The sequence below is a fragment of the Erpetoichthys calabaricus genome, chromosome 13 (assembly GCF_900747795.2).
Source record: "Erpetoichthys calabaricus chromosome 13, fErpCal1.3, whole genome shotgun sequence".
Taxonomy (NCBI): domain Eukaryota; kingdom Metazoa; phylum Chordata; class Cladistia; order Polypteriformes; family Polypteridae; genus Erpetoichthys; species Erpetoichthys calabaricus.
Window position 1 is genome coordinate 106,142,555 of NC_041406.2, and position 27,872 is coordinate 106,170,426.

At 34.2% G+C, this 27,872-nt stretch overlaps 1 protein-coding gene across 1 annotated transcript in view; it reads right to left on the reverse strand.

The window, feature by feature from the left end:
- The window catches only part of epb41l4b (erythrocyte membrane protein band 4.1 like 4B), a 547,093-nt gene that overhangs the window by 170,980 nt on the left and 348,241 nt on the right, over nt 1–27,872 (reverse strand). Inside the window, exons 10-15 of the mRNA XM_051936130.1 lie at nt 27,783–27,852; nt 27,527–27,696; nt 26,660–26,769; nt 23,947–23,977; nt 20,219–20,252; nt 19,723–19,808 (exon numbers count right to left, since the gene is read on the reverse strand). Coding sequence (XP_051792090.1) covers nt 19,723–19,808; nt 20,219–20,252; nt 23,947–23,977; nt 26,660–26,769; nt 27,527–27,696; nt 27,783–27,852 — 501 coding nt within the window. The remainder of the gene's footprint in view (nt 1–19,722; nt 19,809–20,218; nt 20,253–23,946; nt 23,978–26,659; nt 26,770–27,526; nt 27,697–27,782; nt 27,853–27,872) is intronic.

Genomic DNA, 27,872 nt, shown 5'->3' on the forward strand with positions numbered 1-27,872 from the left:
CTGGCTATCGTATTTGTTTATATATATTTATTTATGTTTATTGTGTTATATATATATATATATATATATATATATATAATCTTATTTGTAACAAGCACATGAATATATATAATTAAAATAATACAAAGCCCTCCCTTGTCCCTAAACGATAAATGAATAAACACAGAACACGAAACACAGAGCACAGATCAAAACCAAACTGCAATTGAAAAGGATGAAATACTCCTGAGTCCAAAGTTATTAAAGTAGTGAATTAAATTAAATACTGGTTGATATGATAGCTTTGCTCATTCCCAAAATAATTCAAAAACTATCTCACCATCTGAGTCCTCGGAAATGGTTGAACTAAATCCAACCCCGCGGATTCTCTGCACTGGCTGACGTAATGATTTTCCGGACAGTGAAATTAGCAAACGGTAAAGTTGTGCAATGATCGTAAATGATGATTTGTAAAATGAATGTGAAAATGGCTCCTTTCTGGCTCCTTTTTTCATACTTCCCTCCTCTCGTTTAAATAAAAATATCCTGGAAGCAATTGCAACAGGAAATGACAGTATAGGGGTCGCTGCCTCCCTGTATCATCCTTCCCCGTTTGTTTCCCTGGGACAACATTTACATAAACACACAACGGAGTAAACAGGGTGATGTAAAAAAAGACTTGACTCAGCAAAAAACACACATTAAATATTTACAATTATGTAGCCCGGCTACAAAGTAATCCAGAAAAGGAGCAATTTAGACAAGAACATAAAGTATTTCTAAAGTGGAGAGAGAAAACACATTTATTGTGAATGTTTGATATTAAGCTAAGATTTCCTCAGGCCACACCTCATATGCCAGCACTGATACTGTATACTGGGTTTCTGTCCCAACCCACTCTCGATGAGGGTAAGAAGCTCTTTCTCTTCTAATTGAAAACAAGCACATAAGTAAAATAAAAAACAAAAATTTTAGAGATAAATGTGCATTGACATGATAAACATATTTAAGCTCAAAGGAGATTAATAGTATGTATGGACTCTATTTTTGTTCTCTTTTAGGAGCGCCAATGCTGTGTATTTGCACTGAAATTTTTTTTTGTTTTTATGTCAGATTAGGCTTCACTTTTAAGGATTAGAAATTAAAGCACAGTAAAAACATAAGCGTGATTCACTCCCTGTGAAAAGGAAGCTCTAAATATCATGCTCTACAGTCTATACATAGACTAATGATTTTACACAATATGGCTTGTTCGGTGCTGCTTGAAAACTAAGCAAATGATCATATACAAAAAGAATAAACTTTTAGGGACTGAAAGGATTTTCTTTCTTTGCCCATGATTATGAATGTCTTATGATCCAATTTCACCTTCTAAGAGACATTCGGTTTTCCTAAAGCATTCAGGGAAAATAACTGTACAAATAGACATAAGGGCACCTAGTGGAAAAGACACTTCTTTTGTTAACAGTGAGCAGTGACATCCCATTAACACACAAGTCATCTGCAATGGCAAGATGAAACTGACAAATGTTGTGGCTTGGCAGCCTGGAACAACCTATGATGCATTTACTTCAAAGCAAAGTAGAGCTGGCTCATGGTGCTGCTGTATATGATGGCTAGCTTGTTCAAATGCTAACTGGCTGTCCCTGCAGTTTTTCATATGGCCTATACTATTCATTGTAAAAGTAATCATGTCATTACATGAGCCAGGTGATAGTGGCTGTTCTGCTCAAATGCTGGGACTTTACGACTTACCCTGACCCTGTGGTTTAATGCCTTGTAGACTCCTCAAATGCAGGAAAGAGGCAGGCTGCGGTGTCTCAATGTGTCAGATGGGAAGTAGCTCTACCAACCAATGAAGATCTATATCATTGTGATTGCCTATGTACGAAATTGATTAGCATAGTCCATATACGGGTAGCAACAGGGTAGGGTGATTATGATTTATAAAGGTGATTCATGTAAAAATGTGGGTATGCCCAGTTTTAAAAATTGGATTTTTTCACATATGCATTTCCCTGATTTTGGATGTATGCACATTTTCATGCACAACTCCTTTAAGTATAAAATAAATGGTCACTTATGTACTGCAAACTTACACATAGTGAGTATGAAGAGGACAGGACTGGATTCAGAAACTGGAGACTTAGTTTTAAGCAAAAACAGCAGCAGCACAAAATTCATCCAGCATCATACACAAACTACTCTAGCAGGAATTACTGCATTGACTCTTTAATTTATGTTAAGTTTGAAGACACTGTATTCTAATTAAATCAGCATTTTGTATTCACTACAAATACAGGTACTATATTAGATATTTCAGAATATATTAAGTGTCTTAGGTTTGGTTAATGTGTGATCCAATCTATGTTCAGTTTTGCAGTCTTTATTCAGAGCAACAGTATGTATGTAAAACCACCAGACCAAGAAGCTGGTCAGGTTGCACCATAAACACAAATTTCTGAATTAGATAGTTCATGTTCACAAATTCAGCACAGGATAAACTCATCTAATGTTAAGCAATGCTCTTATTTGGTTCTCTTTAGCTGACAAGATCAAGGGTAACTGTGAGTAGTATGAAACCTGTGTATTTTCAGCCCCAAATCACTTTTTCTCCCACAACTGTTTTAAATGCTGACTCCTCTCAGACTGCATCATATCGGTTCTCTCTTCCATATATAAAAGAGGAAGACAATGCACAAAAGTGGGAAATGTCTTCTCCATTCCTGTACATCCTTTAATAATGCACAACCAATATCTGAATTCACAAAACATTCCACTGCACTACTCACCCCTTGCACAGCAGTGTATATTATACTAAAATCCTTGCAAAGCAACCTAAATATATCTGTTACAACAAAAATGCCAAATGAAAACTGCATTAATTAACCTAAAAAAAAGAATGTTACTTTTAGGAATTAAGTTTCTTTTTACGAATTGTTAACAGTATATTACAAAAATACAATATCAGTGCCTGCCTGAAATTAAGCATTCAGAAAAAAAATTACAGCTACATCAGGAAGCTAAGAAGCTAGAAGAATTAAAATCAGTTTCTGATCATTAAAATGAAAATTAGCTGTATAAAAATTGTTTTACTGAAAACTGTTTATATGTACTGTTTGGCCATGTGTGATAAATATGATATTTTCCAAAGACTGATAACCAGTGAGAACAGATGAATGTAACCAGACTGTGTCACTCTGTAATGCTGTCAGGCACTGAATATGTTTCCACTAACAAGTAGACACAACATTCTCTCTCTCTCTCTATCCCACTTTCAACAGATTTACTCCCCCCTTCCCCCAACAAATTTACCTATTTTTTATAGTAATAAATACTATTTTTACAAAGTGCTATTTATAATTAACACCTTCTCAAAAGTGTTTTATATATAAAGGGCAACATTTAAAGAAACACAACACTCTTTCATGTGGAGTACAATAAGTTAAAGCTACTTGGTCTGGGTCAGTCAATGAGTGTAGTGGAATAACTCCCTAAATGACTGGAAAGTTAAAAGAATAAAACAAGACATTTTTAGCAATTTGCCTCTGATACCATTTGTAAGGTTCACATTGTGCTACTGAGGTCTTACAAAACAAACAAAAGGCAACAAAAAAAATTATATTGTACTTTTTATTTTGCAGGAACATCTCACACATGACCAAAAATCATGACTATGAGGGACACATGGCCAACATTTCTCGCATGTTTATCTGTAGTGCCTGTTGGGCCAAAATGGTCAGATGCTCTGCTTGATGTGAGAAATGACTTTGTTATTCATTTTATGATTGTCACTTAACGTGATTCTGAAGACTAGTGAGATACCGTGAGTTCTAACAAATTGAAGAAGTAATGGTCCGGATTTGAGTTTGCCATTATCATTTTCATGAGAAATGCAGTGGGTTAACCAACTCTGGAACAGTGGGTATATGAAGCAAAGGATGTAAAGTAATAATGAATTGTAATGAAATGTCTTTGGACCTTTGCATGAGTCAAGTTAGGCTCATCTCCGTATCAAGGAACCCACAATGCAGTGGATTTTTATGACCACATATTCATTTGCACAACTGTGTTAATATGAATGTAAAATGTTAAAAAGACAAATGAGTGTTTCTTGTCAGGCAAATAGATCTTAACAGAATACATATAAAGCATTAATCCCATAAAGTTTATAGCGGAATTTCAGAAGTGGTGTTCCCACAGTCAGACAAAATCCTCTCTTGAAAATAAATTTGGTATGAATTAAAAAGTTGTAGATTTCTGTCCTTTTACGCATTATGACACTGATAGAATGAGAAACAGCTCATCATTTGCTGTTTATAATCCATGATTCAATGACATTCTGTTCCACATTAGTGTTTTTTGCAACTTGGGGTGACTAACGTTTTTAATGCCTGCTACACAGGTTCTGGTAACTGATGAATTTAAAAACAGAGATAATATTCTGATTTTCCATGTTTTGACAATTTCATTATGACAGCATATGGTCTGGATCTAAAACTGTGTCTGCTGTTATATGCTGTTTGAGGGTTAGTGGTGGTACCTTTCAGTCTTTAACCTCTAAATCAGATCATTAACTGTAGCTACAAAACAGAGTAAAACCTGCCCATTGCTTCAGAGCACAGCACAGATCTAAAATAAACTTAAGGTCTATTTTTTACATTATGAAATTAGTCAGTGCCATCATCATTTTACCACTGTAGGAATCCAGTTCTCATACAGTCTAACTTGTAGATACAATAAACATGTCTTATACTGTGTGTAGTACAGCCACGATTTTTGCATCTATGTGTAATGAAGTACTATTAAACTGTCATCTACTTTACATAAAAATCACATAAATTGTCCAGCATTAGTGCTAAACTCAGATTCCTCTTCATGGGCTGCCCCTCTCAGTTACTGCAGGAGAGGAATCATTTCCAAAGGCACATATTCTCATTTTTGACTCTATAATATAAATATGTATGTAAGTTTTGCACTACCAACAAATGGAAAAAAAATCTTAACAATGAAGGGCTCACTCAGGAAAAAAAGCAGAAAATTAAAGGCAAGTGAGTGAAGAGTCTGTAACAAACAGCACAATCACATCACTGAAGTGGAGTACCTGTTGTCATTCATGAAGCAAATGGATGAAGATAATCAAACTTATTAAGATACTAGTATAATACATTAATTGGAACCGGGACTCTGTAGTCTTTTGCTTTTGTAAGTGGTCTTCTGTGTAACTACATTAGGATAACCACTTCCAGTCAGAACCAGATTAACATTCTACCAACAGATTGCTTATTCTGGCACATACTTGCATACTCAAATATTACTATCTGAAATGGGCGTAAGGTTACTGCCCCAGTATAATTTGAGTCCATGGGTATCAACACCCATTAGGGTATCTTTTAGTTCATAACCTAACACGTGCCAGCAAAATTATGAGGTACAGACAGATATAACAATAGTGAAAAACCAATAATTTTTAAAACAAATGCAGTTTTTCACTGTAATGTTGGTGTGCATTTCTTCATACATATACAAAGTGCTTGTTTTAGTAGGCTCTTACACATTATAAGAAAAACAAAAAATAAATAACGCTTATTAAAATATCAACCACTGACTCTTTATACTTGCAAATGACAGAAATCCACATCTGCACTTTCCTCATGCAGCCACACCCCCCCAAATCCACTGTCGTTCTAGGATGCCTGATCCCAAAAATGCTTCCAGATGACTCCCTGTCTGCCAACATCTTTACCTTGGTTCCACCATTCACAGATCCTCCAAAGACCACCACTCCCCTTCTGCAGAGTTCCACAGGAATCGGTACGCAGCAGCCAAGCCTCCCAGCTCATTCTGCTTTGCCCAGCAGGTTTGCCACTGATATGGAAGGAACGAGAACAAAAAAAAAAAAAAAAAAACAACTATTTCCTACATATCTCTAAAAATCATGTTACTCATTTCACATAATCCATGTCAGGTCCTCCAGTTATATACTCAAAACATAAAAAAATGCATGCTTTTAAAGGAATTTGTTAAGGAAATACCTCAGGAAAATGAATGCAATCCACAAATAAGTTCATTCATACAGGATTGTGCTCTTGGAGAAAGGGCTTTTCACTAGTGAATTGGGGGAAAGACAAGTTTATTTTCTGATACAGAAATACAAACTGTTCTTTTAACTATGCTTTCATCAGGATCTTAATATTATTCAGGTGTGGAATTTGGTCTATTGTAGTAAGTCTTTCTTTTTCTTTGCAAAGATAGTGATTGACATTTTGTATCATTTTTTGGCTTCCTAATTTAAATTTCCCTCTACATTGTTAATTTTTATCATTGCGTTTTCAAACTTTTGTTTATGTACCTGTTGTGCTAAAATCCTACTGGCTATAATGATATACATAATGATTGCTATTTGATTTAAAGATGAGCTGTTTCTTTTGCTTTCAAAAAATTTAATTCTGATTACAGAGCCAAATCTTTTCTATAGAATACCTAATTTGGGATATAACATATTCCTGGACAGGTACAGAAGTCTCAGCCCTGATACTGTTTTTAGTCTGCAGTTTATTCTTATGTGAAACAAACATGGTAATTTGTCCTCTTAAAATGCCTTCCAAATTTCTCAGGAGTGTTCCGGCATAACTCCATTGTGAAACATTGGTCTCAAAGGAAATATCTTTATGTGTGGAGATGAATTTTATCAAGTCCTCATTGACTAGCATTAATGGATCAAAATGCCAGTTGTGAGTCGGATTTGTCAGCAAAGTCAGCTCATAATAAAAGGAACACAGTTAGAGATAGCAATAGTTTTGTAATTTCAAAATTAAAGAGGGGAGTAAGTTAATGGTATGATAAAAAACAACTATAAGGTATTGATGAAAAGAAACAATGTCTTGAATTTGAAAATCTCCATGGGTCAGAAAGATTATGATGCTTAATAAACTGTGCAAATACCTGTTCTAGTTTTAGATGTTATAGATGTAGTTGTTTAGGACCTATCCAAGTCTGGATTTAAAAAACAATTAAAATCTTCACCAATCATATAGTTCATACTGTGAACCAAGGCACGTTTCTTAAGCATAAATTCTGCCTCATACATTAAATTCTTATAATTTTTGCACTACCGCCTCATCCTTCAGAGTTTGACACTACTTCAGTGGCTACAAACAGAATTATTTTGCAAATTACGTTTTCTTGTAACTTAAATAAAAAATTGACCAGTCAGTTCTCTTTTCAACTAAAAAAGGGTACTTATTTAAAATTCTTTTCTTTTAATGATGCAAGATGTGCGAGCACGTTTTCCCTTTTAAGATCGTCACTAAGACCTTTAGTAGTCCACCACTCAAACTTTGATTTATCAGAATTATCCTGACTTTGTGTTCTAAGCAACACTTTTTAAAGTAGAGGAAAAATTATGTTTTACATTTTAGCTTCATCAACAATTTTACATCTACCATTCCTGTACCTTGGAACATGTAAAACAATCAATAAAGTGGGGAATAGCAGAGTGGAGAAAAATTAAAAATAAACAGATATAAAGGGTCAAAACCTGCACTATTCTGTGCTGCTACGTCCCTTCCTGGAAAACAGCTGGCTGTTTTTTAGGAATGTTTCATCAAAGATACAGCTTGCCAATTCATCATTCTAAGTAAGTCATCTCACTCACATCCTCTACAGGAAACTGTTTGGTCCATTTTAAAAGGGATTTCAATTACCCTTTCAGATTATCCACCAAAGCTTTCTGCGTACAGCCTTTGTTAAAAGCATCTGATATGGGTCCATTTTAAACTTCACGTTTCAGAGTCTGATGTGGCAATAGAGAACATGAACAGCAGCAACATGGTTTGTATATAAGCATTTTGTTTTAATCTTCTTTTCACATGCATGTGTTGCATGATAATGATGTGCTTTGCATTTATCACACATGACATAATCATTGAACATGGATTATGGAAGTAAAAATTTTGAAAGAAAATTACTATGTAGCCTTAGGGATAGACATGCCATAAAGCCAATTACAAAAGTCTGTTTTAAATAAAAAAAAGTAATTTTTTACTTCTTTGCATTGATTTTTTTTGTTTCTCTGTTTATATATATATATATATATATATATATATATATATATATATATATATATATATATATATATATATTTTTTTTTTTTTTTTAAATAGTCCTTTCAAGAGCTGATGCTATGATTACACTTTTTGATCTACTGTAGACACTACCAGTTTCACCAAAGTGTTACAATTTCATGGGTTGATACTTCCCATCAATTTATGTTGTTCGAAGCAGAATGTGTGATTCAGAAGTAAAATTTGAAAAGGTAGCATCTTGATAGCAACCTTGCCTCATCTTTAGGTTATTTCATCTCCTTTTTTGCAACTAAGTGGATGAAAAAAAACTGAAGGAGGTAAAAGCCAAGAAGTGCTAGATGTAAAAAGAGGTTAGTCCTTGACATTGTCTGTGACCTTCATCATATCATTTAATGTTGATTATGTTTCATTTTTTCTGGATAATAAAAATACAGCTATAATTTACTTGATACAGCTGTAGCTCTTAATGTGCAGATCACCTAACCTCTTGACCTTTTAAAGCTCTTAGTGAGAGACTGTATGGAACAAACATTGATTGTATTTTTATATTCAGCAAACAAACTGCTCAGATTTAGCCTCTCATGGGTACTTGCACAAAGATGAATTTTTTGCCAGAAGTAATCTCCACCTGAACCCTTTTTCAAAACTAATTGCTTATTTATACTTAAACTGATATTAACAATATCAAAAATTATTAACACGAGATAAGGAATAAAACAATTTTTAAAAAATGAGAAACTTATAAGAAACTTATATAAGAAATAAAAAAACATTTAAATGCCAAAATGACAATCAAATGGTCAAAACAAACAATAAATCAACTTTTTTATAACAAAAAAAAAAACAAAACAATAGTTTATAACAAAAATACATTTCCCAATCACAACAGATACAAACATCCTGAATAATAAACCAAAAAGATATTCTGTTGCAAAATCTAGGTGAAGATGCACAATTAATGCCCCAGCAAAACAATGAAGGCCAATCCTTTTATTGAAGCACAACTGATAGTTACTGAAGGTCTTGCTCCCAATGGCTCTATTCTAAAGAACAAGGGGGAAACAAGTGTTGTTAGAGGAAGAAGCCAAAATGGAGCACCAACAAGAATATGGCAGGTGACATATCTGAAAAACTTAAATTAATAGCTATTTTCTTCTAATGATGAATTTATACAAATATTTAATGGTTGTCATATAGCAAACAAACAACAATTATTTGAATTGGATGGATATAACATTCTCTAACCTGACAAATTTCTGGCCCAGCACTACTAGCCACAACGCAGGAAACAAGCCTGGGCAGTTTATTGCAGGGCCAACTCACAGACACCCAATGCTCACACTCAAACAGAGGCCATTTTAGAGTATCCAGTAAATCTAACCTGCATGTCTTAGAGGATGAGGGAGAAGAACTGTGGCACACATCAGCCAGATAAAGACTGGTATGGAGTTCAAACACAGCATTTTATATCTATAAGGCAGCAGCTCTAACTACTGCATCAGCATGAAGGTCAGGTCAGGTCAGGTCAGCTTGGGGAGCATGCAATGATACAGCACATTACTACACCCATCACACGACAGTACAGCATAAGGATCCTGGTTGGCAACCACCAAGACAAACATATGGTCCAGTCCCACCTTCCGGAAATGACCATCTATCTGATGCAGCCAGGTGTTAAGTGGGCATCCCCTTGGCCTGGTCCAGCCACTTGGGTCTTCAACAATAAGGATCCTGCAAGCTGGATCACCCTCAAGGAATTGCACCACATGGCCATAGCGCCACAACTGACGCTCCCTCACAATGCAGGTAATGTGTCTCATTTGGGACTTTGGACACAAAGTCAAACTAGCGGTACCAAAGGATTTCCTGTAGAGACACAGTACCAAAGGAGTCCAGTCTTCGTCTCAGGTCATTGGATAGTATTCATGTCTTGCAACCATATAGCAAAGTGAGAAACACCAGGACTCTAAAGACTTGGACCTTCATCCTTTTGCAAAGATGTTGGGAGTGCCATACACCCCTTTCCAGCAACCTCATGACCCCCCAATGCTCTCCCAATCCGTCTACTGACTTAAAAGTAAGAGTCACCAGAGACATGAATGTTGCTGGCAAGGTAAGTAAACATCTTGACATAGTCAATAATGATTAATCGCAGACAATCACATTATGATGTGCAAAATTCAATAATGAACTCAAAAGCAGTGTAATGCATGTATTTGGTTTGCAAACACTTTAAACAAATAAGGTGCTTTTTAACAGCAGTATTCCCTTTACATAGTAGCAGTTAAAATATTTCTTGTAAATCTTAACTTAAACATTAATGTAATTAAATCAAATATAAAACCAAAGCTATTTGCCACTGCCAAGGCATTAACGTTTTATCTAGTTTATCCAGAGCCACGATCACAACATTATAACAGGCACCTTCGGAGCAACAGCAAGTTAACATGTATAAATCTGTTTTCCTTTTTATCTGAACAGATACCAGCAGAAACATTTTCTTTTATCAGGGAGCAGCATAAACAGTTTATGTTCAGTAGCAACTCTTTGAGGGCTAATATATATAACTCAGTTTTTTGAAAAGCACACAAAGCAATGGTTTCACACATAAATCAACATAAAACGTCTGTTGTTGCCTGTTGCGCCTGTCTGCAGTTTGCAGCAGCAGCACCTGCACGGAGGGCAGCTCGACAGCCAGCAGGAATGTACGGTGGGCCGGCTGCTTGGCTGTCTTTGTGAGTTGCAGTGAGACGCAATATGGTTTGTACCTACTGTCATTGTAAGTGTCTGTCCTCCCAGGTGAACATTGCCATAGGTGCATCAGCTACAAGAATATGTTCAGCACCACGATCAGCTGGGGACCGATCAGCTAATGCCGGTACCTCATTTCATTTTCGGTCTACATCTCCAGATCACCTGCATCAAAATCGTAGTCCCACAAATCAGAGTCTGATTCAGCGATAATATGAAAAAAGTCATCCACGGATTATTTTGCTTTGAGCATTCACTTTGGTATCTCTCCACATTCCATTTTAGAAGCAGTTTGCTCTTCGCTACTCATGCACACGCAGGGAATGGAGGTCAAATCAACAAAGCTAACTTTCCTTCTAGTAAAAGTGTATCGAAAAGCACTGTAACAAGAAGATCACTGATCTCTAACGATCACTAGCGAGACTGAGACTTTCAAAATAGTAATAATAATAAAAACAAAAACTGCATTAACACATGATAAAATAATTGTCAACATTAATTAATACTTTAACGCGATAATAAACACACACAATTTAACATTGCATTCTTAAACCTGCTTCATCAAATCCAGCATCACGAGGGCTGTAAAATATCTTAGCCGTATTGGTCACAAGACAGTAAACAGCCCTGCACATCCTGCATGCTGTATACAAAGACTATTTTAAAAGTTCTACAGGCCTTAGAGTGTGTTTGACTCGAATATTCAGCCAGATATCAGAGGCCAAGTAACCAATATACAGTATACTTTGGGATGGCCAACAAATTATCTTAATCCCATTCAAGAGGTGCAATTTAAGTCATGAGCAATTTTTTTCTAATTACACCCACCTGAACAATACTATAAGAAGTCACATACAGTATGATGAAGGGTGGCTGTTCATTAAAAAAAAAAAAAAAAAAAAAAAAAAACCCTGAGGAGTCAAGAAACCCAAGGCTGCCTCAAAATTCAAGGCTTCCTCAGGTTCAAAGGTAAAGGCCTCAGTATTTCTAAAGACTTAGTCCATCATTGGACACACTTAGTCACACTGGACCAGAGTTGCTAATAAAAATGATTTTGGATTATTTTGGAGGAAAGCAGCAATACTAGAACAAAACACAATAAATCAGATGGAGAATATCACAGAAGCCACCCCAATTAGGACTCAGGCTAGAATCTAAGAGATAAGCGGGAGCAATTTAACTCAATATGCCTTTTACCATCTGCTGGACTGCAACAGCGCTTATATAAATCTTGCCTTAGAAACATGTTACTTCAACAAAAAGTACATATTGCAATGTTTAACACACACTCAGTTAAATCAGTGTTACTGTGTGTGGAGTTCAACAATTACAAATATAAATGTGCTTTGTTGATTTTTTTTTTTTTGAAGCATCAGGAATGTACATACACCGACCCAGCACATAAAATAAACTGACAGTCAAAAACAGTTTTGAGTTTTTGCAGTGTTACCCAACCATTTTCACACTAATACAAGTAAAATTATCCTACAAATATTACTATAAGTTCTGATTTTTTCAGGCTATTTCTAATTTATTTCCTATAAAAACTAAAACTAATGTGTTAAAATTTTAGGCAATATAGCAGTCTCAATATTTCAGCATTCTCTGATTGGCATTTTCTAATTTAAGAATAACCAGAGTTTGAATTGGAAAAGGAACCATCCTGTAAATTTACAAGGAGTGTGACTGAGACAATGTGGTAAAGTGTAAGAAATGGAACATTATATAGATCAAATCCAGATATAGCAAATACCGACATAACAAAATTTTCAGAATAACAAATACTTTTTGTTGGCCTGAACAAATGTTCATACAACATCATGTTTAACAAATTTTGATTTAACGAAATGTAAATGTCAGTATAACAAATGTTTTTTCGGGCACCCCACTTTGGTAGTTCTGTCGTGTGCTGATACTGTAATGTTCTGTATTTATACCTGCATTTCTATAAAAAAAATTAAAAAATGTTATTTGATAATGAGATGTTAGATGTAAAATACTGTTTGCAGTTTAAGTAGTACAGTTTTTTAAGAATAGAATAGAAAGCCTTTATTGTCATCGTACCAGTACAATGAAATTGTAAAAGCTAATTGTAAAATCTGCCAACGGTTATACAGGTATTGTTGAGCTTGGGTCTCAGACTTGCATGAGAGAGTGGAAGGTGAGTCCAAGTTTCCAAGGAATATACAAGTACTATTATTGCATAGAGAAGGCAGGTACAGTCTCAAGATTTCATTCAAAACAGGAGCTGTTACTTAAGCACTCAAGGTAGGAGCCGCAACACAAGCAACCATCCTGCACTACCGCACATCTTCAATTTAGAAGAACAGTAAAGGCTTGGAATCACTGCTGTGGCAGACCAGGAGAGTGCGAGGGAGAGCAGGCCAAAGCCCAGTGTTAAATGTTTTAAATGTCTTGCAACAAGTATGTTACGTTGTCAGCCTGATCCTGCAGAGGACAACCAATTACTTTGCCTTTGGTTAATTGTTTACCAGGTGCAACAGAACAGCTACGGGGCTGTCCTTGCGCAACTACCGTTAGAGATGGCACATCATTGGCGACTCCATTAACAATCATATATGTATTTTCTCCACATTCTTAATAACGAAATTTCCATTATAACAAAATATTTTTATGGTCCCATGAACTTCATTACAATGGGATTCCACCTGTAGTAATAACGGAGGCATATGTTCTATGTTTCACTATTTCTGTGAGGTAATATATTATTAAACATCAATAATATCATTATCTACTTAAGATTGCTATAATCCAGTAACGTGTAATAATTCATAATTAAACATGTAAAAGTGTGAATTTTGTTACATTGATATTAGTTTCACATTTGTTTCTCTGGTTTCAGTCATGCAACATTATTCAGTTGTTCAAACCTTGAAACAAATAGCTGTCAAGGCACCACATTAACATTACTTCAATATAACTTTCTCTGAATCATTTATTAAGAATCTTATAAAGGGATTCTAGTTATCATGCAAAGCATAATTCCCAAAAAGCTCAGTAATGCAATAGAGATGCAGATTTTCTCTGGAAATTGCATCTGTTGGGCAAATATATCAAGCAGATAAATGTCACATAATGAAAGAAAGGGAAAAATAATGTAATAGGAGATGTATATAATAATTTTCTTAATATCTAACTAAATAAGCATTAATGTGTGTTTATACCATTAAGTGATATAATAAATCAAAATTTATCCATTAAAATTCTAAATGTGCTATTTGTAGGCCAGCGTGGCACAAGGACTATACCCATGTCAGAAACACTGGATTCAAGAAAGGAACCAATTCCCGAAGAGAAACAAGCCCCATATCCATCCATCCATGCCAAAACCAAATTATAATAATAATAATAATTCTTTGAATTATGGCCATCTAATAACCTGATATGCACATCCTAGGGATTTGGGAAGAAACCAAAGCCTGTTGATATAATGAAAACCATAAAAGGTCTGAACTAAAGTCACTGCTGCTGTTTGGCTGTAGTGCTTTTAAGTATAACACTTTTTTATTGGCCAAGATACATATGTAAATAATTTTTCAAATTTGGTTAAGACTACATAATTTTGTATTTAATTTTCAGGCTGAAATTGTTGTACAATTCTTTCCATTTTAATTCAATTTTATTAGTTAAAAACAAAAAAAAAAACTAAACTATTACATAGTAATAAATGCTTACCCTCGTCTTTCAACTGTATGAATTTATTATACTATCTTGCTTATGTGACAGGTTGGTCAGGCTGCTTTCAATAATCTGTGGTTAATTATAAGTGCTTCATTGAAAGTTCACTGTAGGCCTTATGCTGACATGCAGCAGAGCATTGTGAAACTGTAACTCATGGCTGTAGTAGAGCTACACAGGCACCATCTGTTGCGCAGTTCTTATTCACTGGAGGAAACAAGATGATCCAACAAAACATTTTCTACAAATGTAACACTTTATTTTCTGTACACAAAAATTAGTGAATGCTACAATATAAATAAAAGTTTATTTTTTGAAATATAAGACATTTAACTTTAAAGTAGATTTTACTTTAGACCAAGAAAATATAACTAACAAGAAATAATACACTTTTACTCTGCTTTACCACTATCTTAGTGGGAATAATCTACATCCCTGTAAATCTTTGCAAAAGTACTAGGACACTGACGTTAAAATGACAGTTGGCCCCAAACAATAGCCTACCTTGAACTGCTTAATTTGGAAATAAAATCACTTCAGATGTGTAATCAATCAATCAATAATACACAAAATCGTTAATTTCTTTCGCTTTATTTTTCCTCGTAAATTCTTATTTTTATTGATTTGAATTGATAAACACCTCTGCAAGAGTTCAACATTTAAATCTGACATTCCTCACATTTAACAAAAATTAAAAACACTAAGTTTGAGTTTAAGTAAAAACAATAAGAAAAATCTATACAAAGCTTTACATAATAAAAGGGGCTTCATTTTACAAGTAGGCATTCTGTTTATACTTTTGCGCAGTAAGAAAAAGATAGATATTAAAAGTAATACCTGAAATCTGAAAACAACTTTTATCATATTTAAACATGAAGATTATTTACATTTTAGTGGATGTTTATAAAAATCCTATAAAAGTTTATTTTTCATTTTGTGCATCCTTACTATTAGAGTCCTTTAAAAAACCAATACAACATTAAGCATTAGCACAAATAAAAATCCTATCAGACCTATCTACAGTATCTATCTAAAAGTTAGAATGCAAGAGGCTATGGTGGCATGTGCAAAACATTTACTCCAATTTATTGCTGCATGTTTAGAGTCTAAGCACTTGACTCCTCCATATTTTGCAGCTTGACTAGAAATAATTTCCAAAATTCTTTTCTTAGTGTTTTGTTGCATTTTTAGTACTCAGAACCTGCTCAGTCTTGAAAAAAACAACACATTTCTAATGATATAGAATATGACGGCTATTTTGTTTCCAGTTTTGCTCTGTAGTTTTTCACAATAGAATTACTGATTTATAAGTTAAGGGTGCAAAGAGCCCATGGCATCCTCCATCTGTCACAGTGTGGTCATAAGCCGGTCTTCATAGCTCTCACTTGGTATTCCTCCAGAGTTCTTGCGGTTCTGCTCCTGGATGTATCTGTAGCCCTCCTCACCGCTGTAGGAAGACTTGAGCACCATCTTCTCCTCATGGGAGAATTGCCTATATCATGTGTATAGTCAGGAAGTTAGTCTCTGGAGTACTTCAGTTGAAAGTTGAAGCAGAAGTCTTAATGCCGGAGAAAGCTATACTGTTGTGTTACTGCAGAAGTGCATGCAAGTGGCAGAAAGCAGAATAGAGCCAAGAAAAGCACGTAAGACCCCATGCTCTCAAGGTCTAGGTTATTGTTACTTTGGAATTAAAGAATAGGAGGTCACGCATCACCTTTAATTGATGAAATAAAGCTAAACAAATTGCACAGCACAAAAATTATAAAAAGAAACTACTTAATGATGAAAGTGAATATATAATTCAGAATTTATTCTGCAAGACCTGAGGTCTCCTCCAAGTTGATGTGATGAAATCTGGCTTTTGTTAGTTTATTTTAGTCTACCTGCTTCAATCAGTACAATCATTTAACTATTCACATAGGGGTTAATGTTGAAGATGCTCCAACAATGCTGAATTCACTTTCTCTGGGGAGACTTAACAGATCTGAAAAAGTGCAAGTGCTGCCTTTAGAGCTTCATGAAGAAAGATAAATAGTGCTAGAAAAACGGCATGATGATGCTAAAAAAACAAAGCAAACAAAACAAAGGAAGAGACAATCTGAAAAACGAGTAAGACATCCTCAGGATAAGAAACCTGTGTAATGAGATCTCTGGAACAATAACCGTGCTAAACTTTGGCTCTATGCAGAAAACTAACACAATCATCTACATTACCACCACTTCTACCTCAATCAATACCAGCCCCCACCACCACGCTAATTTCAAAGGCAAGGCACTTCTTGCAAATCCAGAATTTTAAAAGATAATGTTCCCAGTTTTCACTTGATTATGAGGAATTTCTGGTTGAGGAAAAAGCTTATGAATTGTGTTGTTGGAATTTGCAAGCATGAGTTGCAGTTGAAAAGAAAAAAGAAATGAAAATATTAAGCGGAAAGTACAGTACCCATCACCTTTATAAGTAGAGCTTAGGTATATACACAAATATTTTAATCAAACAAAAGAACAAATGTGAAACTTAAAAAAGTAAACACCATATTCAAGTAATTAATATTTAAAGCAGACATTCTATATACACTTCATTTCTATTCTTCTTGGAAATTATACTTTGCTAATAATGGCTCAAATAATGACACTTTGACTTTGTAAAGTCTAACAAAACAGAAAATAGGATATAATCATGGAAAAATACACAAAGCAAGCATTTTTTAAATTGCTTAACAATTAATATTTTAAATAGATTAATCCAAAATATAATTCAAATATATTGACCCCTAATTAAATCTAGATATAGCACTATAATGACTTTTGATTGCTTAAATCATCAAAAGTTATGAATAACATTACTGCCTAACAAAATCTGAAACACTTTTTACTAAATATATACAGTATGTGTGATAGGAAATAAAATCATGCAGGTTAATAACAATTTTAAGGTCAGACGTATGCCTAACTTTTTTTTATTCCTGCTATTGCTGGACATCACTCCAACTAATAACCATATAACCTTTCAAGGGCATACGACATGGCAACAGATAATAGAAGTCTAATTACAGTCTGCCCCTAAAATTGTTCCAGTACCACCATTTCTCATGTCACAGCCACTTCCTGAACACTCACGTATGCAGTCTTGTTTATATTATAGGAGTCTGCCCTGAAATGGGTTTGGTAATCAGCTGGTTTAGATCTTGGAGAATAATAAAGCAGTTATTTCACAAAGATTTTTCATTTTCCTTTGCTTGGATGACACTAATCCTTTAAAAACAGCTTTTTAAAAACTGCTTTTGTGTTTTCATAAACAGGTTTACTTTATATTGAACTCTGTCATATGAAGTAATTAAGAGTATTACTTTCATAAATGGATGAATAACACCTCTTTAATTAAGGAAAGTATGAGGACAATGTACAAGCAAACTAGAGAAACATACCTACAGGTAAAATATTAAACGAAGAATCTGGGATAAATATGAACTACTGTATAACCTCTCTTTTAAAATACGCTTTATTTCATTATATAAAGAAGCTCCACAAAACTACTTTTTTATAATTTTATAAAGAAATCTTTAAAACTATGAAACACCAGCATGTTCCTCTGTCGATATTTTTTTTAAAATTCTTTGCAACCAATTTTAGTGTTCTTAGGCATTCAGTATAAAAAAGTATGCAACAACTTCAGTTCAACAAAAATGTTCAGTGCTATTTTAATGTTATTATAAAGGTTAAGTGATTTAATTCTAAACTATAAGTCAGTAACAAAGGCATCAAGTAGGATTCATCTTAAATGTGTAGAAGGAATCAGTTTGTAATAAGCTACAAGGTCAATAGAAATGACTGAAACACTTGTACCAAAAATAAAAAGATCAAAAAAATAAATGGAATGTAAAGTTTTAAACTAAAGCAATACAATGACACTATGAATTTAGTTTGACAAATTGTTTGGAGAAAACGTGAAGTTACATCAAGATTGTGATTTTTTGCGGGATTATCTCTGTAGTAGAATAGCCTCATGAGTCCTGAGAAAAGCGCTATATAAATGTAATGAATTATTATTATTATTAAAGAGAACATAAAAGTGCTACAGGGATGTATGTCAAGACCAGAGCTGCACACATTTATAGAAAAAAAAACATCCCAGCTGGATTATAAATCTAATATCTGAAAAAAAATGTTACTATTAATAGAATATTTTAATTCATGATCATTTTAGTACTTTATGCCATTTTCACATAGTGCCACTCAACAATTCATTTTTAAATAGAGTGGCCTATGAGACTGCTGCTCACACACCAAGTAGCTTGCTTAAAACCCTTTCACAACTGAAATGAGGTTAAAAGTTAATTTTTCACTGTGCTATTTTTATTAGGTATAATTTAACCTCATAATATTAATTTAGCATACACATATTTGTCATAAATACGCCATACTTCTGTTCGTGAAGTTCACAAATTCTAAAAATAATGTACAATACTATAGCCACTGAACAAAATATGTCAGTTTCACACAGTTTACCAATACTGTGAACAAAAAGCATGGATACTATTTTCAGAATCCAGTGAAGGCAGTTTAGAGAAATACATATTTTGCAATACTGGCATTGATAAAAATTAAGACTAAAATTTGTCTTTAAAAACAATCTCCATATTTGTTGTTGCTTTAAAGAATCACAATAAACAGACAACATTGAAAAAATTTGTCCAATTTTAACTTGGATTCTGAATTTAAAAAAAATGAAATCTATATGCATGTGGAGAGAAGTCTTACCATTCAGGATTTTTTGAACATAAATGATACTGCTTGGAGCAATTTTAAAGTAAGTTGTTAATCTCACTGTATACAGATCTTTAATTTCAACATCTGAACAATGAAAGACGGATAAATACTTGTGCCCAAAAATTGCATATGTGAGGCTGGCCTTGTGAATAGGTCTTAGACTTGTGGATACAGTGGTACTCTGAAGGATGATGAAGGCATCTCATTTGCACCTTTACTATATAGCCCATTGTAGCTGTGACTTTTACATATAGTTAATTAACTAAAATAAATTGATGGCAACTGTGGAATTTTCTTGAGCCAAAATGTACAACAATCTTAAAACCTTGAAAAAAGTAAAATCCACTGGATAATAAGCTGTGACATAACATGCCTATTCTGAGAAAATGATTTTACTATACAGTTGAAAACATAAAAAATCCTGTGAGTAGTTTTTTACCTTGAGGATGCCATATGCACTGGATGAACTGGGTGAGCAGCATGCCAGTGATCAATGCCAGAAGAAATGTTTTGTTTGTAATGAGGCTAAAAGAAGAGCAACAATTAGGGAAGACAGTTGTTAGTTAAAAATAGACATAATGTACTGTATATGTTTCTTTTTACTTCCTGATATTTCTAAAACAGGCATTCTGTTAAATTATATTCTGTATTATTTATTTAATATGCATTGCTGTAAGTACCAGTTATTTAATACCCACATTTTACCTCTTTTTTTTTTTTAAAAGCTTTTAATTCATAATTTATAACTATGCATTTAAAGGTTTATACAAGAAACGGTAGCTTTGGATATCACTTTACGCAATCTTTAGAGAATATGCACAGTAATAATCACTTAAAATTGCAAGTTAATAAAACTGAAAAATACCACATACCTATGAAATGCAAAAACATGAAATGCATAATAATTGCATAACCCTAAAAATCTTGCATCTTACCGAATAAAGACTTGGGTCTGCAGTATTATGAGCACTAGAATAAGAACAAAAAAAATGTAAAAATTAGTAATTAACTGAGAATATTAAACTTTATTTTCCATTATATACAAATATTAAACCCTTTGACAAATTAAAACAATAAACCCACAAACTACTGTATAATGAACTAAAATATTAACACATAAAACTGAAGCGTATTTATAGATAATACTTGTAATAATACAACACATAACGTTTTGTAAATCTTGCAAAAAAAAAAAAACCTGGGTAAAAGTAAATGAGAAAAAAGACTACCACTTTACAAGCTCTATTCATAACTCAAAAACTGAATGTCTGTCTCGAGTAAAAAAGAAAATAGAAAAAACAGTTCACAGTTCAATGGAGACCTTTCTGTTTTTCTTACTTAATGTAAAAGTTAATCTCCTAACTTCTACCAGCATAGGAATTATTTAGTTTGAAATATTTCATAAAAATTATAAAACCAAATTTCCACTGTACCATTCATCTAATTACTGCTTTAATTCTTTAGGTTAGGAATCCACAGGCCTAGTCTAGAGCGGGGGTTCCTAAACTTTCACCCAAATTAGAAAATCAGTACCATTCTGAGACCCAAGATGGGAATTGTTATCATAATGACAAGAGTCAAAATAAAATAACTGGAAATAACGTCCAGTTAAAAAAATTTAATGTTTTTGTTTCCTTTTAAGCATACTTCTCACATGAATATTACTGAGAGAGAAAAGTGGGAAAAATGTATTGTAAATAAAATACTCCATCTATCCATTTTCAAAGCCTGCTTATCCTAAACCATGTTGCTGGAGCCTATTAAAACAACAATTAGGCACAAGTCGAAATCAACACAAAGACAGGGAGCCAGTCCATCACAGGATGAACACACACATACACCATACAGCAGGGCCAATTTAGCAAAGCCAACAACCTGCATGTCTTTTACCTATGGGGGGAAACTGGAACACCTGGAGGAAACCCATGTGCACACAAGAAGATGCAGCAAACCCCACACCCACACAATGTGCCAATGAATTATCATTCAAAACAGTAATAGATTCCTAATATCACTGGCAGTGCAAATGGCTTGTGTAACATGTAGTAAAACTGAGAGAAAGAAATTCTTGGGGTGCACTGTGATGATTTTTTGAAAGGAGAACATGTACACTTACCTTACTCACCTGACTCATTGTGGCTGTTAACAAAGTAGCTCAAAAACTAATCTATGCAGCTTATTTCCCTTATCTTAACAATTCTTAAGAACACTTTTAAAATGAGCTCCACGTTATAAAAATATTTTTTCTAAACAAGCTTGCAAATAGTTTAACATATACAGTACCATTTAATAATTCAAGTAACAGAGTTAAAAAAAAAAAAAAGCTAAATTAGTCATAAAAAAGTATGCACTATTTTCACTTTACATGGGTGATAAGATAAATCTTGCTGAATAATTCTACAAACAGTCATATTTGATAAGTTTAACTATACTGACTGACATTGAGTTGAATGTCTATTGCTTGCCGCACGCTTTTAAAATATTTTTGCTTTTCTTAAAATTCTCAGTGAGTTAACACACGTCCTTCACGCCACCAGTTCATCGAAATTAATCAAACAACTTTAAATAGTGTGACGAGAGGGAATTCTTCCTCTTATATAGACAGGTGTGTGCCTTTCCAAATCATGTCCAATCAACTGAATTTACCACAGGTGGACTCCAATGAAGCTGCAGAAACATCTCAAGGATGATCAGGGGAAACGGGATGCACCTGAGCTCAATTTTGAGCTTCATGGCAAAGGCTGTGAATACTTATGTACATGGGATTTCTCAGTTTTTTTATTTTTAATAAATTTGCAAAAACCTCAAGTAAACTTTTTTCACATTGTCATTATGGGGTGTTGTGTGTAGAATTCTGAGGAAAAAAATGAATTTAATCCATTTTGGAATAAGGCTGAAACGTAACAAAATGTGGAAAAAGTGATGCACTGTGAATACTTTCCGGATGCACTGTATATCACTCAGCACAGAATTCACACACAACTACTGTATGTTAATCCTTCCTGCAATATTCCTGAAGTATCTTAACAATCTGAAAAGCCTGAAAACAGAACACTACCATAACAAATTCTTCATGCTATAGATTAATTTACTAGATCGTCCACATCTTGCATTTTAAGAAATCTTAATTTTATACTGTCTAAAACAGAAGCAGCAAAACTAGACATAATGGAAATACAAACGCTATAGGTAAATCAGTGTTAGATATAACACAAATTTTACATGGATTCAACCAAACAAAAGTTGTACCCATTTTTAATTATTTATAGTAAGAGTTGGTAGCACTGCCTTGCTGTTAGCAGAGTAACAAGCCACAAAACAAACACTTGTTATTCCTCTTTTTTGTCAACATGATTATCTGTTACAGTCTTGTCTCTGCTTGCGGTCATGAGAAATCCTGTATTCATTCAATTCAGTATTTAGTTTTCTGAAATTTACCAGAGTCTGTATACTTTTCTTCATATGTTTTTTGGTGTCTTAATTTCTTAACACTACATTACAGGCAAATATATCTTTGAGAACAAGGGGGTAAAAAATACGCCTATTCCCTGGGAAAGAGGTTTGTTGTTCAGCAACTGCATATCAGTATGTACAGACTTAGGAAATAATACTGAAAATCCACTCAATTTATATAGTGTGTGTGAGTCCAACAGTTGATGAACTTTGCCTTAAGACTTAATAATGCAAAGGAGAAAAAAAAAATCAGATTAGACTGTACCTTAAATAGAGCTTACATTGTAAACAGTAGAATACAAAAACAGTCTTTAAGGCTATTTCAAGAAAATTTTTAGAATAAAAAAAAATTCTTCTGTACTAATAATAAAAACTTTGCATTCAGAAAATGTTATAACTCTTAGTAGCATAATATACATAATTTACTGTAGGCTTATGTATATTTTAATAAAACGGACAGTGTTTCAGTTTTAAACAAATTATAAAAATTTTTTTGGTGATGCAGTGATTTATGGGTTATCAACTCATTCTTGTTTTTCAAATATATTGTTCAGCAATATGTGGCCAATGTGTGTTATTTTCCATTTATTTTTATAAAATGAAAAGTTGCACAGATAATTATAGATCTACTTTCAGAATTCACTTTCTCCTCAAACTTCAAAAATGTTTCTGGAACAGTAGCACACATTATCCTAATGTGTTATACTGTGCTAGCACACCTATTTGCAACTGACAGATGACAAGCAGTAGGCAATTCTGCATTTTCTATGCCTTAGTAATTGGCCACTTTCTTAATTAGTATCCAATAACTGCTGAAAATGGAATATACTTTTCAGTGCCAATCCATATAAACAATTACCAGAAACAGTAAGAGTTATCTTAATTAAAAAATTGGATGCAATGAACAGTTAAAGCCATTGCAGCCCTCAAGGATCTGAATTTGAGACACCTGAATTAGCGTTAGGCAATACAGTCACTCTGATGCTCCACGCCTTACTAATATTGCTTATTTTTGTAGAGCAGCTCAGTACTTGAGTACAAAATAATCAATTCAGGTTGCAAAATCTTAAAGGTGATCAATTAAAATCAGGACAACAAAGTATATTCTATTAACAGCAGTAACAAATTGTTCATCAGTAGTGTGTCAAGAAAAGGACAAAGGCCTACCTCAAAAAAGACAAACATAGAATGCATGCTGTTAAGTACTTACCTTAGGTGAAGGGGTTTAGGTGGGTTAATTCCTTTAAAAAAAAAAAAAAAACACCACAGTTTATTGCAAATAGATTCCCCACATACCAATTTACCAAGATGGTTACTTTGTTATTGTACATACTACATTAATGTATATATAGTATATTACAACAGCTTCACACACATTGTACCAAGATAACAGCTGTTTTTCTCAAAGCAGTAACAGATAGTACTTTTTACACATATACTGTGCAATTTTTGTGGAACACCAAATCTTTAGAAAATACAGTGCACTACGGTAACACAAAGTTTTTTTACAAATAAATCTGGAACATAATGTAGATAATTATAATTAAGAAGTGAAGAGTGAAAAAGACACACATACAAAAATGTTGCACACTACAGCTGCATCATTTTAGTTTGAAGACAAACACCTTAGCCTTCATATTAAGAGGAAAGACTTTTGTTACTCAGTATAACCAACTATAAGAAAGATCTTTTTCCCTGAACTACTATAATCACTTGGGAGATATCTTTAACACTAGAATCCCTGAAACCTATGAAAAAAGTCGTAATCCCAGGCAACCTTGAATTTGTTCACACCTCTCCATCAGCATCTTTGTTTTACAAATGTGTCATTCAGCAAGCAGCCTGCTATCCTATCCACACCCAAAAGACACATCTGAAATTCTCCCAGCTCAAGTCTGCTTATCTGGGTGTGAGGTGCCTGGAGTTGTACAGAGTAAATATCATCTTCTTATTTGGAATACATACCTTTCATGTGAGTTCAGTGTCTACAATGATCTGGGTAAATGTAGGATAATAGGAAATGCAAGGCAAGAAGGGTTGAATACATAACTAAAACAGAATTTTTTTTGCTCAGAACTATTTGTTGTACCGGCAATCAAAGATACAATGCCCTGTGAAAGCCATCAGACTTTCATGTGGCATTTGCACTTTGACAACATAGATATCCGTGCAAAATGTGTGATAACGACAGATTTGCATGTCCATGTGCAATGCCACTTCTTAATTAGGAAAAGATCCCAGTCGTCCCATGGGAGATGGACATTCCAAGACTGTTGTCATAAAACTGTTTCTGGACAAAGGCAGAACCGTAATAACTGACAACTTCTTCATGTCACTTTCACTGGCTGATAGACTGCTGCACCACAACACAACTCTGCTTGGCACCATAAAGTGGGATGGGAACTTCCAACTGCAGCTAAAATTCCTTCAGTACACGTGCAATTCTCCACGCTAGTGTTTAGATCTGGCAGTACCATGCTGATGGTGTATGCGCCCAAAAAGAAGAAGTCTGTCTGCATTCCCAGTATTCATGCACCATAATGTGGAAATTTTTTTTTTTTTTTTTTTAAATCTTGTCCGATGTTCAAATGACATAGTGTTTCCAAATAATTATGTTTTCATGCATGGATGGGTGTGTGTATGCGTGTGTGTGTGTGTGTGTGTGCGTGTGTGTGTGCGTGTGTGTGTGCGTGTGTGTGTGCGTGCGCGCATCAGAGAGGCAGAGACAGATTTGATATCATTCACGTGGTTACTGGAATATAAAATAAACACTTTCACAAAGGTATATAACAAAACAAGTGTGCTTTTATTCAATAATAAAACCAAAACACAAAAATTCAAGTAACAAGATACCAAGAAGACATGCTTCACCAGTGTTTATGTGTCTGCTTATATTCCTTCAGCGATATCTTTTACAAGTAGCAAAACTTACTTGTGAAAAGAATGGAGATAAACGTCATCAACTCAGAAAGGGAGAGGCAAGTTCGTTGTACCATGTTAACGTGACTGAGAGAATAAAACTGAATTAAAAAGACACTAACTTTGCAAGTAGCAAAAATTTGCAACGGGTGTTACAGACATAAATCAAATGCATGTTTTTATTATATAATAGTAATAATAATATCAGGTCACTACTCAAAACAGAAAATGCAGGGAAGACCCGGGATCGAACCCACAACCTCTTGAGTCTGAGGCAGTCGTTCTTATCTCTAACCTACCCATGCAACTAATAAATGGACTTCGTTTTTACATACTGACAGCAACATGTAAATTCAATAATTTCTTTTTTATTCCGAAAGGCACACTTGTTTTGTTATGCCTTTTGTGAAAGTGTTTATTTGACATACGGACTTCAGTCTTCACACATTAATTTTTACTATAACATGAAAAAAATGTATTTTAGTTATGTGTTCAACATTTCTTGCCTCGCATTTCCTATCATCTTACATTTACCCAGATTGTTACAGACACAGAACACATATGAAATGTATGTATTCCAAATAATGAGATATTATTTACCCTATACAATTCAAGGCAACTCACACCAATATAAGGATACTTGAGCTGTGAGAACTTCAGCTGTGTCAGTTTCTAGGGTGGGTGTTGTGGTCAACACATTTGGAAAACAAAGATACTGCTGGGGAGATGCAAAGGAATTTAAGGTGGGCCGGGAATACGACTTTTTTTTGTAGGCTTCACAAATTCTAGTGTTAAAGATGCACATTAATTGTATCCATTTTTCACAAACTATTTATCATCATTTTAACAAAAACCAAAAAAATACCCATCCACTCATCACTGAACAATACTAATTCTTTACTGACATACATTATAATTACAGAGATCTACTCATATTAGTATCATTGTGTTAGGACTGATGCCAGGGATGAACTCCAGACAGAACTCTAGCACAACGTAACTACCTTTGACTGTCGACGGTCTTCTTGATGGATATCGCTTGCTAGGCCTTCTTTCAAATGTGCTTGTACGTCTTAATCGTCCAATGTGGGTAGCCTGATACTCTGTTCGTCCGCTGTCAACACAATATTTAAACATTAGCCTAACCTTGCAGGGCAGACATCCAACCTTTATTGTTATAGACAATGACATCTAAATCATCAATTCACTTAAGGCTAATTCTTTCTTTTTTTATTATGTCATACTGAAGTAGCATACTCTGTTTTGCTATGTGCATTTTCTGAAGATTCATGTTGTGCACACTGGCTGTTCATGAATGTGTCTCAAATGTTTACTACTAAGAAGCAGTAACATGTATTTTTTATTTATCATTAAGTTTAGATTGTTAATAAAGTTTCGAAAATATGAAGTAGTACAGATTTAGTACAATATAGTCCCGACTCTTCTTAATGTAGAGTCACATGTCAAAACCAAGATTCACATTTTTTCATATAATCTATTGTAAATGTCAGTGTATATGCTTGTGTTTATAATACTGAATAAAGAATAGCAAAGGAAATCATATGTACACATATATGGTATACATATGCATACTTTAAATTGGATGTGGTGTTTTGCCATGAATCAGGCTACCTAGAAAGGATAATAGAGTCATTAGTCCTTGTTAGGTCTACTGAGAAAGTACAGCTACTCTCAGAAGCAGCTAAGGTGAGGCAGCTGCCTTAATATCAAGGGGGACTATTGAAAACTTGCATAAAGAATGTCAACACAATTGGGGCAATTTATTGATACCAGCCATCCAAAGAACAATGTTGTGGAGCTGATTTATTCACAATGACTTTTACATTAGAGATCTTTAAAATCTGAAGCACCTGAACCTGAAGCGAGAACCAAGACGGACAAAGTCATTCCTGCCTGCTTTGTTATGAGAAGTCTGTCGCAACCGGAAGAAGGCATGATGCTCAAGTGCACATTTCCACAAGTGCTTGCATGCTTTAGCACTCTCCAGCCGGAAGACAAATGTATGCTCCTGTTCATGGCCCTGAAAGGGAAAGTAAGAACACTTAACATAAAATACTTGTAACAAAACAATTTAATCATCAGCTCAGTTATTAACACCACACTTACTTGATCGTCATCTTCTGTAACAACAAGTGTCAGTTTGTTTTTCTTAAAATCCATCCTGGTGATTTTAGGCCTGAAATAATTGGGAAGTGT